Source organism: Lithobates pipiens, unplaced genomic scaffold (assembly GCF_037356315.1).
Source record: "Lithobates pipiens isolate NorthernLeopardFrog02 unplaced genomic scaffold, aLitPip1_a1.2 Scaffold_10, whole genome shotgun sequence".
Taxonomy (NCBI): domain Eukaryota; kingdom Metazoa; phylum Chordata; class Amphibia; order Anura; family Ranidae; genus Lithobates; species Lithobates pipiens.
In genome coordinates, this window is record NW_027507686.1 from 228,153,563 (window position 1) to 228,166,242 (window position 12,680).

At 43.4% G+C, this 12,680-nt stretch overlaps 1 protein-coding gene across 10 annotated transcripts in view; it reads right to left on the reverse strand.

Annotated features, from left to right (window-relative positions):
• The window catches only part of SHANK2 (SH3 and multiple ankyrin repeat domains 2), a 1,084,923-nt gene that overhangs the window by 371,303 nt on the left and 700,940 nt on the right, over positions 1-12,680 (reverse strand). For all 10 annotated transcript variants that reach the window (XM_077462543.1, XM_077462526.1, XM_077462535.1 and 7 more), the window contains one exon: positions 4,832-4,907. In XM_077462543.1, coding sequence (XP_077318669.1) covers positions 4,832-4,907 — 76 coding nt within the window. The remainder of the gene's footprint in view (positions 1-4,831; positions 4,908-12,680) is intronic.

Here is a 12,680-nt window from a genome sequence, read left to right on the forward strand (position 1 = left end):
ATGAAGCCTTAGAACTCAAGGTTGTTTCCAGGATTATATTGGTTTGCTCCTCTGTTAAGAGGTTTGGGGCTCTCTGGATGTAATTTTGAGCAGTTTTGTGCATCAATTTAGCAAGCTTGTACACCAATGTTATGATATATTGGACAATTTTGACTACGTTGGGTGCTGCTGTGTGCCTGCAGATTGCTTCATTCAGAAATGAGAGGCATCACCTCAAAATATATGCTCACTAGAGATGTTTCTTTGCATCCCCGGAAATCAGACACCTCCCACCATTTCAATTGTTTTAGAAATGAATTTCCACGGCAGCTATAACTATGGATTATAGCTAGAGTTGGAAGCACCAAACTTATAAGCCTCAATAAGTCAAAGAACACAACAACGAGATGTGCTCTAGTCATAGACAAGATCTGTAATTATCAGTGGAACGCGTGAACACAAACACATAGCTAAACCATGCTGATTGGCTTCCTGTTCAATATAAAACAAGCAAGCAAAATAAATTTCTTAGTTAGAGATAAAACACAATCGTAATCAAGGTTGAAAAACACCAGCCTACAAAAAGCGCAATCTGAGTCTGTTGGTCCAGAAAAAAGAAAAATGCTGGTAAAGCAGCTACTAATGTATTCTCACAACTGGGAAACAATTCCCCCTTAACAGCAAAATACTAAAAAGAACTGTATGTAAAAAACAAATGTGAACAGTTTAACATGACATGCTAGCAAACATTTGTCTAACTTATATTTGTTACTCATGTCTGCTCATTTGTTGCTAACAGCCATTAAAGTGGTTGTAAACCCTTACAAACCACTTTGACCTACAGGTAAGCCTAGATTAAGGCTTACCTGTAGGTCCAAGCAATATCTCCTAAACCTATATGGTTTAGGAGATATTTGCCCGAAAATGGGCACCGCTGTCTACGGCGCATGCGCCGTAGACAGCGGCGCGCAGGCGCACTAAACGCGGCAAGTCCAAGAATGGAGCTGCCTAATTTATCGACTCCCGTGCGCATGCGTGGGAGTGACGTCATCGCGGCTTCGCCGAATGACAGCGGCGGAGCTGCGAGACGCGACTCCCGTGCGCATGCGCGGGAGTGACGTCATCGCGGCTTCGCCGCTGTCATTCGGCGGAGCTGCGAGACGCCACCAGCAAGATGGATGCGGCGGACTACAGGGGACAGCGGCGACTTCGCTGGCTCCTGTGTCAGGTAAGTGACACATAATGAGCTACTATGCGATGCATAGTAGTCCATTATGCTTTACCTTTGCAGGGTTTACTTCCTCTTTAAGAAAGGGGTGGTGATAGGACAAGCAGGAAATTTCAGAGCATTTTGGAAAATAAAAAAGAACAAAAATAAAAAAAAAGACCACAAAGGGGCTGATTTACTAAAGGCAAGTAGCAGGTAAAAATGCTTATTTTTTTTCTTTTTACTTTCCTCTTGCATCTGATTGGGTATTCCTTACAAAGTGAAGCTTCACCACATTCACTAAGCTCTGGGTAAAATGCATGTAACTGCACTTGCAAAGTGCACAGTCTTTCTGCCTTTAGTAAATCAACCCCAATGGCTACTGCTAATATATTGAGAAAGTAAAATGACATATATTCAATTAAAAGTAACATAAAAACAAGTACAGTCTTCAAGAAGACACCTGCTTACAAATGGGTCCTAAAATGTTGGTATGTTGTTGCTCTAGGGCCTAAAATGTCAGTGTATATATATATATATATATAAAAAAAAAAAAAAGTCTCGGGCTGCAATACTCACCTTCAATTCATAGCTGCCCCCCACAGTACTTTCTTTTTGCTCAGCGTCATTCAACTCAGAAGATCAAGAACAGAGTGTGAATCATGGGCCTGTCCCCTCAGGCGGTATTGCCATGACTCCATACATTCACTGAGCAACAGTACAGGGAGCGGCACTGATGTCATCATGACACAGCACTGCTCTCTGCATCATTTAGAACTAGTCACCACTGTGTTAAGACTAAAGAGGAAGAGGACCCAGTATGCCAGGTGACTGGCAAGAAGACAAAAAAAAGAAATAGATGCCTTTAAAAAAGAAGCTGAGTGAGGAGCTGGGCTTTAAAGGCCCCTTCTAAATACAATTTACTGAAAGTTTCTGCAAAAACTATAAACTAAGCCTGGCCATACATGGTTGAATTTTGAAAGAATTTTCTTTTGAAAATCAGAAAATTTGTGCGCTTTGTGATCTGATGGCGCCACCATTTATTTAGAAATTCGGCCAACCAAGCCTTCAATTTCACCTTCTGTTGCTACAGAAAATAATTTTCGTGGCTGGGAATCTTCTTTTCTTTCCGGGAATTTTCTTTTCTTAAATATGCACATTTCTCTTTCAATTACATTTCTTGCACGATTCTCTCATCATTGATTAGAAAATCGTTCCTTATTTAAAAAGATTTCCAACATGTCCGATTATTCAAATTCGATGGTCGCGCAAAAATCGTCTGTTGCTGCAGCCCACTAATGGTGCGAAATATGAACAAAAATTCTTAGATAAGATTTGCGAAAGAAAATTCTTTCAAAATTCGACCCATGTATGGCCTGCCTAATTGTAGAACTTTTATAGCAAAGGATGAATGGAACTTCTGCTCTAATGTACCAATTTTTGTTGTTTCCTTGCTATAGAAATGTTTTTTTTTTCTGACAATGGGGCACTAAATCTTAACCAGAAAATGTATAATCTTCCATTAAGTGCTACTCAAAACACAATGTAAATATAATATTCCTGTGCGATTGTTCGTTTCTTGTTAGCTGCCACATTAAACAACAAAAGTTTTATTGGGGGTTTAGTGCATCAGTATATACTCCTTCTAAACTCAGGTAGTGAGAAGGACAGCGCTTGTGTGCACAAAATATGAGTGACGCACACACCATTGTCTGTATAGTTCCAGTCACAGATGATGTCACTTCCCAGCCTATCAGCTCATTGCCTGTGCGCACATAGGCTGCTGACTGTGCTGTCCACTGCCATTACAATGGAGTCAAGTCAACAGTGCATGTCTGGGCTGCGCATTTGTGTCTCTCGGCTGCTATAGGTGACCATAAGTCACAAGACCCACCTTCATTGCTTAATGGCCCCTCTCCATGAGCATGACGCCCTGTATTCACAGTGTATTTATGCAAAGGCGGATCTGACGTCGGTGCCATTTTTATACATACAGGACCGCCCACCTCATGAAGACGACCGAAGAGGACCCAATGCATCATGTGACAGACCATAAGACATCAGAAGAAAGTTTTTAAAAAAAAAAAAGTGTAATCACACACTACTGGTGGGGGCCACAAAAGCAGAGGGTTTCAATGGACATTGGGGGAGCAAGAAACCCTACGTTTGGCTTTAATACCAATACTCACAGGTAGATAGATCTTTTAAATAAGATTAAATATTTTTCAATTCTTGGCGATTATTCTCAGTGAATGATCATGAACACATTCAGAGCTCATTATCAGTAGCAAAGGTCTTATAAGCCCAAATCCATGAATACAAAAAATCCACCCTTGCATGGCGGGCGAGGGGAATAGGGCTCATTATATCTAGTGAGAACTATACGGGAAGTGGTTCCTTACCATATCCCCACTCCAGTGGGCTCCGGCGCTTCCTTCCTCTCCCCAAAGCCATTAAAGTGATACTAAAGTCTTTTTTTTTTTCGTTTAAAAATAATCAACATGTCTTACATACCTGCTCTGTGCAGTGGTTATGCACAGAGTAGCCCAGATCCTCCTCTTCTTGGACCCCTTGCCAGCGGTCCAGGCCCCTCCTTCCTGCTGAGTGCTCCCACAGCAAGCAACTTGTTATGGGGGCACCCGAGCCGAGCCGCTGCTATGTGTATCCTCTCAAACACTGAGCCACGGCTCGGCCCCACCCCCTCCCTCTCCTCTATCTTATTGGCTCACTGACTTTGATTGACAGCAGTGGAAGCCAATGGTGCCCACTTTGTGCCTCAGCCCATTAGGAGGGAGAGTCGACAGGGACAGCCGAGTCTCCTGTGCAACGTCGCTGGATCGAGATGGGGTTTAGGTAAGTGTTAGGGGGGTTGAGGGGGGAAGCTGCACATAGAAGGTTTTTTATCTTAATGCATAGAATGCATAAAAATACAGGGACATCAACCATACCTCCCAACTGTCCCTAATTTCGAGGGACTGTCTCTGATTTGGAACAATGTCCCTCTGTCCCTCATTCCTCCTCATTTGTCCCTCATTTTGGTCTGATCTATATAATTGTATATAAAATGTACTATTTATCTTTCAAAAAGTGTTTCCCGATGCTAAACCTTTCATTTAATTACTAAATGACTTCATTTGTAAACTTCAAAAGCCAATATAAAGTAATAGTATTGGTAAAAATAAAGCACTTGTGGGTTTAGCTAATATTTTTTTTGTATAATTCTCCTTTAAGGGGACGTGGCAGGGGGGACGTGTCCTATGCCTGCATACATTTTCTAATAGGTGTCCTTCACTCCCATCTCAAAAAGTTGGGAGTTGTGTCAAGGCTGTGTTTTGGTTGGAGTGTGACCACCGTCAGTCTTGGCTTACAGAGAAGGCTGGGTGGATCGGTTGCAGTGCTGGAAGGACCCTGCTGGAGCCCGGAATCCCTCTCTGGAACCCCTAGACATAACGAACATTTAACCCTTGCAATGTGGCGGGGGGTCACTGGGCACCGCAATGGTGGATTTTTCATATTCCTGGAGCTTGGCTTTACATGAGTTGCACTTTACATCTAATGGGACCTTAATGCCAGCTTGAACACAAACAAAAAAATAAAGAAAATCTTTAAAGAAATATTGACACCTTGCAATCTGATAATTCTTACCTGGAAGCATCAAAGCTGTCGTAAGATCCAACAGTATAGTGTCTAAATAATTTTTTAGTTCTATCTGTGCGTGTTTCTAGAAAAGAGAAAAAAAATAAAACTTAGATTACACAGTAAAGGATAGCTCCAAATCACAGACCATTAAAACTGGTTTAAGCAGTCATGGTGGACCTGTCTGTTTCTCTACTGTCCTTCGTGGCGTCTGTGTTACCAAATCATGTGACACATTTCTGAGCATCTGTTATTCCTCATTTAGGCTCGGTTCACACTGCCGCAACCTGAAAGTCGCGGGACTTTACCAGGCGACTGCGGCGCGACTTTGAAGCAACTTCAGGGCATGCCTGTGTTATCTTTCTGTGATGTCGGATCCAAATCACATCAATTAAGATGAGGATCCGACTTGGATGCGACTTCCATTCAATTCTATAGGCTAAAAAAAAAAAAAATCGGTCAGAAGTCAGACCAAAGTAGTGCAGGAACCATTTCCAAATTTCGACCAACATAAGTCAGACAAGTAAGACGGCTCTCATAGGGAAACATTGATTTTTTTTTACATGCGACGTGCTCTGAAAGTTGGAGCGCATGTCGCACCAGTGTGAACCGGGCCCAAAGCTGAACTCCAGACCAACAGCGAATTACATTGATGAAAAACACATGGAAGCGGTTTCATAAAAGATTTGCATTGCTGTCTATCCAGTTCTTGGGAGGAAATGGTCCTAATCATTCTCTGTTGTAGTAGTACTTGCGGTTACAGATCATTATTGCACCCCACCTTGTGAATGGACAGTAAAAGGAGAAAAAGCAGATTTATCATATTTATATATTTTCTACCACCCTGCACTACAACACACCTGACTGGTTTCTTGTGCTGCTTTTCCCTCCCCTCTCTGAGCTCTGCTGTACAGTAAACTGCAAAAGACTGGTACCAGGTCAAATTCAGGAACTTACACTACTTGCATTCAAAAAATATATAAATTCCTTCATGTGTTAATTACAAGAGCTGCAATTTGTGCATTTTATGTTCAGCTTTAAATTGGTTGCAAACTTGCATACCCAGTGAAGTGACTGGTCTCTAATGACACACAGAGATTAAATCAAACCTCTACATAAGCTGTACTTGTTTACCTGCAGCCATCTGTCCCGTACAGCCATTCAAAGTGCAGAGTCTACACAGGATCTCTGAGCTCTAAAAAAGCAGGGGGTGGAGAGCTGAAGTTACACTCTGCATAGCTCAGTGAGAGCTGATTGGAGGGGAAGGACACACCCCCTTCACGCAGGAACAGAGCTGAGGCTGTCAATTACAGGCAGTGTGCTGGAGATCCTTCCCCTGTCACCTTTTTTCTCTTGGTGTCAGGAAAACTTGTCAGAAGTGACTCATGCTGAGAGCAGAGGAATGAAGCAGCATATATAAGTGACGTAGTGCTCGGGATTGAGACAATTACACCCTGCAGAGGAATTTTCTTTGTTTAGATTTCATGTCTGAGGTTTACAACCACTTTAAGCTTGATGACATGTCAATTAATTTGGAGCCTACTAAATCCCTTCACCTGTGACAAGTTTAACCACTATACCAGGGGTCTCCAAACTTTCTAAACAAGGGACCAGTTTACTGTCCTTCAAACTTTAGTGGGGCTGGACTGTGGCCAGCAGGAGTAGAAAATCTCCTGGTGTCAGTGGGAGCAACCAGTGTCGCCTCTTTGGTATTAGAGGGAGGAATAGTGCTCCATTGGTGGTGTCAGTGGGAGGAATAGTGCCCCATTGGTGGTGTCAGTGGGAGGAATAGTGCCCCATTGGTGGTGTCAGTAGGAGGAATAGTGCCCCATCATTGGTGTTAGTGGGAGGAATAGTGCCCCATCACTGGTGTCAGTGGGAGGAATAGTACCCCATCACTGGTGTCAGTGGGAGGAATAGCACCCCATTGTTGGTGTCAGGAACTATGCACCAAGGGCCAGATAAAATTAAGTGAGGGACTGCAGTTTGAAGACCACTGCACTATACGATCAGACAAGCTGCCACATTTGCATGTATACTTGCTAAAAATCTGAGACATTCAAATTAGGTTTATGATAAGAAATAGTTGTCAAAATGAACATAAAACCCAGAGATGTTGTAACCAGCAGCTGAAGTTACATGTAAATCTTGACTATTGCTGTAATACATGCACTTTTCCCAGTAACCTATTTCCTGAGCCTACATATAGGCCCATTAATGGGCATGTCTGCCCCTGGAGGTTGTCCCATTGATGAACTCATTTGTAGGATCAGGAGATCACACTGAACAACCAATAGGGAGTCTCAAGAGAGGCAAGGATGCATCTCAAAATGATCAGCAGATCCACAAATATACTGCAGTGTAGACAACAGCAATTAGGTGCACATTTGGAATGTACCTGAACAAGTTGAGCTTGGCTCTGTCTCTTTCCACTTTCCAAACCAACCTATTGGTCAATGAAGCTGCCTAATGCCCCGTACACACGAGCAGATTTTCCGCCGGAAAAATCTTGGATGGTTTTTCCGATGGAATTCCGCTCAAGCTTGGCTTCCATACACACGATCACACAAAAGTTCTCTGAAAAAATGAAGAGAGGCTCAGTATGATGAAAGGGAAGGGCTAAGCCTGACTTGAACTATTATGAATTGCATGCAACTTCAGCTGCCATAGAGAGGTCCTTTCATTAAAACTTTTTTCATCGTAAGTTCATTATGAAAAAAAAAAAAAAAAAAACATTAAAGAGTTTCTTGGCCACACTGCATGCCTTATGCCGCGTACACACAAGCGAATTGTTCGCGTACTTAGTCCGGCAAACAATCCGGCGGATAGTCTGGCAGACTTTCTACAGAACGGACTTGGCCACACAGAAAGTCCGGCGTTTGCTAGCGTGATGACGTACAGCACGTACGACGGGACTAGAAAAGGGAAGTTCAATAGCCAGTAGCCAATAGCTTCCTTTTTCGTACTTGCTTCTGAGCATGCATCATTCTTAGTCCGCCGTACTAGCATACTGACGAACGTATTGTCCGCTGAAACCCAAGTCCGGCGGAAAGATTGGACTGCAAAAATTCTTTCTTAGTCTGTCGGACTTCACGCTGGAAAAGTCCGCTGAAGCCCACACACGATCGAATTGTCCGCTGAAATGCATTTCGGCGGACTAAGTATGCAGGACAATCTGATCTTGTGTACGCGGCATTACACTACGGCTTGCCCTGTGCACAATTTTAGTAGAGTGCCCCATACTATGCTTTAATCTCCCCAACATGGTGCCAGTTTATCCAAACCACAGTTGTATTAGGTTTATGTTACCATAGTTAGGTCATTTTTAGATAATGCAGAGTAGGATTAGACCCCTTGTCGAGTTTTTACTGGTGTCTGCGACTCCACTGGGGAGATTCACCATTCTCACAAATGTTCAACAGACAGTGGAAAGAAATAGAAAAATGGTGACACTTCCTGTGACAACTAAAAAGGAAATTTAATTTACTTTGGAGAGATTTGCTCTGATTTCCTGTTCCATCCTTAGGACTATAAGTGAAGAAAAATCTCCCCAGATGGTCAAAGGCAAGGAAAAATGAACCTTATAGGGGGTTTAACTCTTCTATTTAAAACTAAAAAAGTACCAGCTAAGAGTGTGACGGCTTCTTACTAGTGCTATAGTGACCCAAGCTAGTCATTTTCTGTTACCAAAGCCAGTAGTGGGACCGCTTTACAATAAAAGGGAAGGATTTTTGGTCCTACAGAATTCTGGTCTTAAGGTATAAGTATGTTTAGTTTTGGATACAGCGGAGAGGGAATAGAATACCTGTCAGGTTTTTATTGCTGTCTGTGTCCCCATTAGGGAGATTCACTCTCTCTATTTGTCCTGTTTACCATTATCATCAAAAGTGAACGTAAAAGAAAATCCCAAATTTTTGGGTTGTCCCCAAAAAAATAATAAAGGTGAATTCTTCCAATGGTGACGCTAGTTCTGGTGACCTGGGGGAACCCAAAGATTCCCTTAAAGCGGAGGTCCACCCTAAAGTGGACCTCCGCTCATCGGAACCCCCCCCCCCTCCGGCGCCACAATTGGCCCCTTTCAGGGGGGAGGGGGGTGCAGATACCTGTACAGTACAGGTATTCTGCACCCACTTCCGGGATAGCTCTCTGCGGAAAGGGGCGTAGATTACGCCCCTTTCCGCAAGTGCCCGCCCCTTTCCGCAAGTGCCCCGCTGCCTGCTGGGAAACGCACAGATCCCAGAGGCAGCGGGGACCATCCTTATTGCGCAGCGCGATTCGCGCATGCGCAGTAGGGAACCGGGAAATGAAGCCGAAAGGCTCCGACATCGCGGTGCCGACATCGCGGGCGTGCGCTGGACAGGTAAGTGTCACTATTTTAAAAGTCAGCAGCTGCAGTATTTGTAGCTGCTGGCTTAAAAAAAAAAAAAAAAACGCGGAGTCCCGGCGGACTCCCGCTTTAATTTGCAGTGATTTCCTCTCACTTCCTGTTTTGGTTATGGGAAAGAAAGTGAAGGTAAATCTCCCCAATGGGACAAAAAAAAAAACCTGACAGGGCTTATAACCCTCCATTACTTTTACTGTCCAAAAAAGTTTTGCCCGCAGTTTTACTTTAGCCACTTGCCGCCCCGCCCACCATCAAATGACAGCGAGGCGGTACGGTTCTGCTTCTGAGGCATCGTCATATGACAGCGTCCCAGAACGGCAGCACTCACACACCCGCACGACCCTGATCTCTGTAAAGAGCCATGGCTCTTTAAAGCGGGAGTCCGCCGTTTTTTTTTTTTTTAAAAGCCAGCAGCTACAAATACTGCAGCTGCTGACTTTTAAACTAGTGACACTTACCCGCCCAGCGCGCCCGCGATGTCGGCACCTGAAGCCGATCTCTCGATCGTCTCTCGGGTGCTGCCGCCGCCATCTTGGGTATGGGAATCAGGAAGTGGAGCCTTTCGGCTTCATTTCCCAGTTCCCTACTGCGCATGCGCGAGTCGCGCTGCGCAATAAGGATGGTCCCCGCTGTCTCTGGGATCCGTGTGTTTCCCAGCAGGCAGCGGGGGACTTTCGGAAAGGGGCATAGATTCTGCGGAAAGGGGCGTACCTTCTGCAGAATCTACGCCGGAAGTGGGTGCAGATACCTGTACTGTACAGGTACCTGCACCCCCCTCCCCCCTGAAAGGTGCCAATTGTGGCGCCGGAGGAAGGGAGGATTCCAATGAGCGGAAGGTCCACTTTAGGGTGGAGCTCCGCTTTAACCATGTAATCAGCTGCGTCCAATCTCAGCCGATCACATGAAAACACGGTGATGCCGGTAATCGGCGCTCCTCGCCCCACAATGACAGAGTGTGAGGAGAGGAGAGGAGAGCTGATCAGCGGTATCTCCTCATAGAGGACATCTCAGGGCACTGATCCTCAGTCCCCATATTACAATAAAGCCCCCACAGTGCCAGCAATAAGTGCCCACCAGTGCCAGCAATGAATGCCCATCTGTGCCATCAATGAGTGCCCATTAGTGATGCCAGTCAGTGCTGGCTATCACTGCTGCCCATCAATGCCCATCACTGCTGCTCATCAATGCCAGTGCACCATAAGTGCGGCATATCCATGCCTCCTCATCAGTGCCACCTAATCGGTGCTTATAAGTGCTGCCTTATTAGTGCCGCCTCATCAGTGCCCATCAGTGAAGGAGAAAAATTACTTATTTACAGAATTTACTAACATAAACGAAGAATTTTTTTTTCTAAGTTTTTTTTTTACTTAATTTTTTTTTTTTTTTTTTTTTAAGGAAAAAATAAAAAACCCAGAAGTGATTACATACCACCAAAAGAAAGCTCTATTTGTGTGAAGGAATTTGGAGATTTGAAGGAGGCTGAGAGCAATAGTTTGTTTCTGTCTTGAGTTAAAAATGCATACTTGTATAGTTTTTTTTTTTTTAACCAGAATGTACTGTAGTGTCCTTTTCACGTCCATATAGATTTTTTTTTTTTCAGTACAGCCACACACAAAGCAACCCACTCAAAAAAGGGATTAATGATCCCATTTGTTAAATTGCTTTTTTTTTTTTTTTTTTAACTCAATCTTAACATAATTACAAAAAAGCGATTAAAATCCTTAGGTCCGTTTCTAGAAGATGAGATCTAACTATCCAAACCATGAGATTGTCAATCACATTGAAAGATATGTGGACATCTTTTAAAGGGACAATTGTGGAGGAAAGAAGCATGTCTTTTGAGGAAAGAGGTAAAGAGGGATTCCGGCCCAAAAACGATTTTGGCACCCTTTAGATGACTGACAGCTAACAGTGATATCCTGTATTGTAAACTTTGGGGGGGGGGGGGGGGGGGGAATCTACATTGAACCGTGGTTATTCAGCCATAGTGGCAGTAATTAGCATTTAGTACCTACTTTGCCCTATCACATTAATGGGTAATCGATGTAAAGAATTAAATACTGCATATATTCTAAAAGGATTCATCTAATCCCACACCCAGGACATAACATCGATTTCCTTTAGTGCCTCACTTTGCCAAACTGGAAACAATATACTGGAAACCTTTGAGCTAATTAACAAGCAAAAAATTAATTACCAATCTGAGTACTCCCGAGTTTGCATGTTAAATGTCTGCATTCAGTTGAGTGCCAGATAAAATTAAAATCTGTCACAGTCCAGTCTTCTGTCACTCTACAGATCTGTGGCCGTTACTGCCGGAAAAAAGCGCTAGAGTCAAAATCATCAGCATTCGTAGAATGGGTTTTATTGGAGTCATGAGATAAAATTCTGAATTGTTTTCTTTAACCACTTCAGCCCCGGAAGTTTTGGCTGCTCAATGACCAGGCCGTTTTTTTGTTATACGGCACTGTGTCGATTTAACTGACAATTGCGCGGTCTTGCGACATTGTACCCCCCCCCCCAAAAAATTACATTTTTTCTCCCTACAAATAGAGCTTTCTTTTGATGGTATTTGATCACCTCTGCAGTTTTTATTTTTTGCACTATAAACAAAAGACCGACAGTTTTGAAAACAAAAACACAATATCTTTTACTTTTGCTACAACAAATATCCCAAATTAAAAAAAAAAAAAATCCCTCAGTTTAGGCCGATATGTATTCTTCTACATATTTTTGGTAAAAAAAAATCGCAATAACATATATTTATTGGTTTGCACAAAAGTTATAGCGTCTAGAAAATAGGTGATAGATTTATGGCATTTTTTACTTTATTATTTTTTAAATTTTTTTTTTTACTAGTAATTGCGGTGATCAGCAATTCTTATCGGGACTGCGATATTGCGGCGGACACTTTGACACATTTTTTGGGACCAGTGACAATTATTCAGCAATCAGCACTATAAAAATGCACTGATTACTTTATAAATGTCACTGGCAGGGAAGGGGTTAACACTAAGGTGCGATCAAAGGGTTAATTGTGTTCCCTGGTGTGTGTTCTAACTGTGGGGGGATGGGACTGACTAGGAGGAGACATAGATCGTACATACTTAGTATGAACACACGATCTGTTGCCTCTCCCCTAAGAGAACCGGGATCTGTGAGTTTACACACACAGATCCCGGTTCTGACTCTGTCACTCATGAGCAATCGCGGATGCCTGGCGGTCATCGCGCCCACTGGGAACTCACTTTGGCTCCAGGGGCGATCCGCGGGCACGCAAACGCCCCCTAGTGGCCAAAAGGCGAAGTGACGTAACTTAACGTTGTTTTGCTCAGGGGAGCCAACCTGCCGCAGTACAACTGCGACCGGCTGGTCGGGAAGGGGTTAAATATTACAGAACAATTACTATTTTTTACATTATTTATATTTTTTAGAAATACTTTTGCTTCTGAATAGCTTCATGAGAGTTAGGGC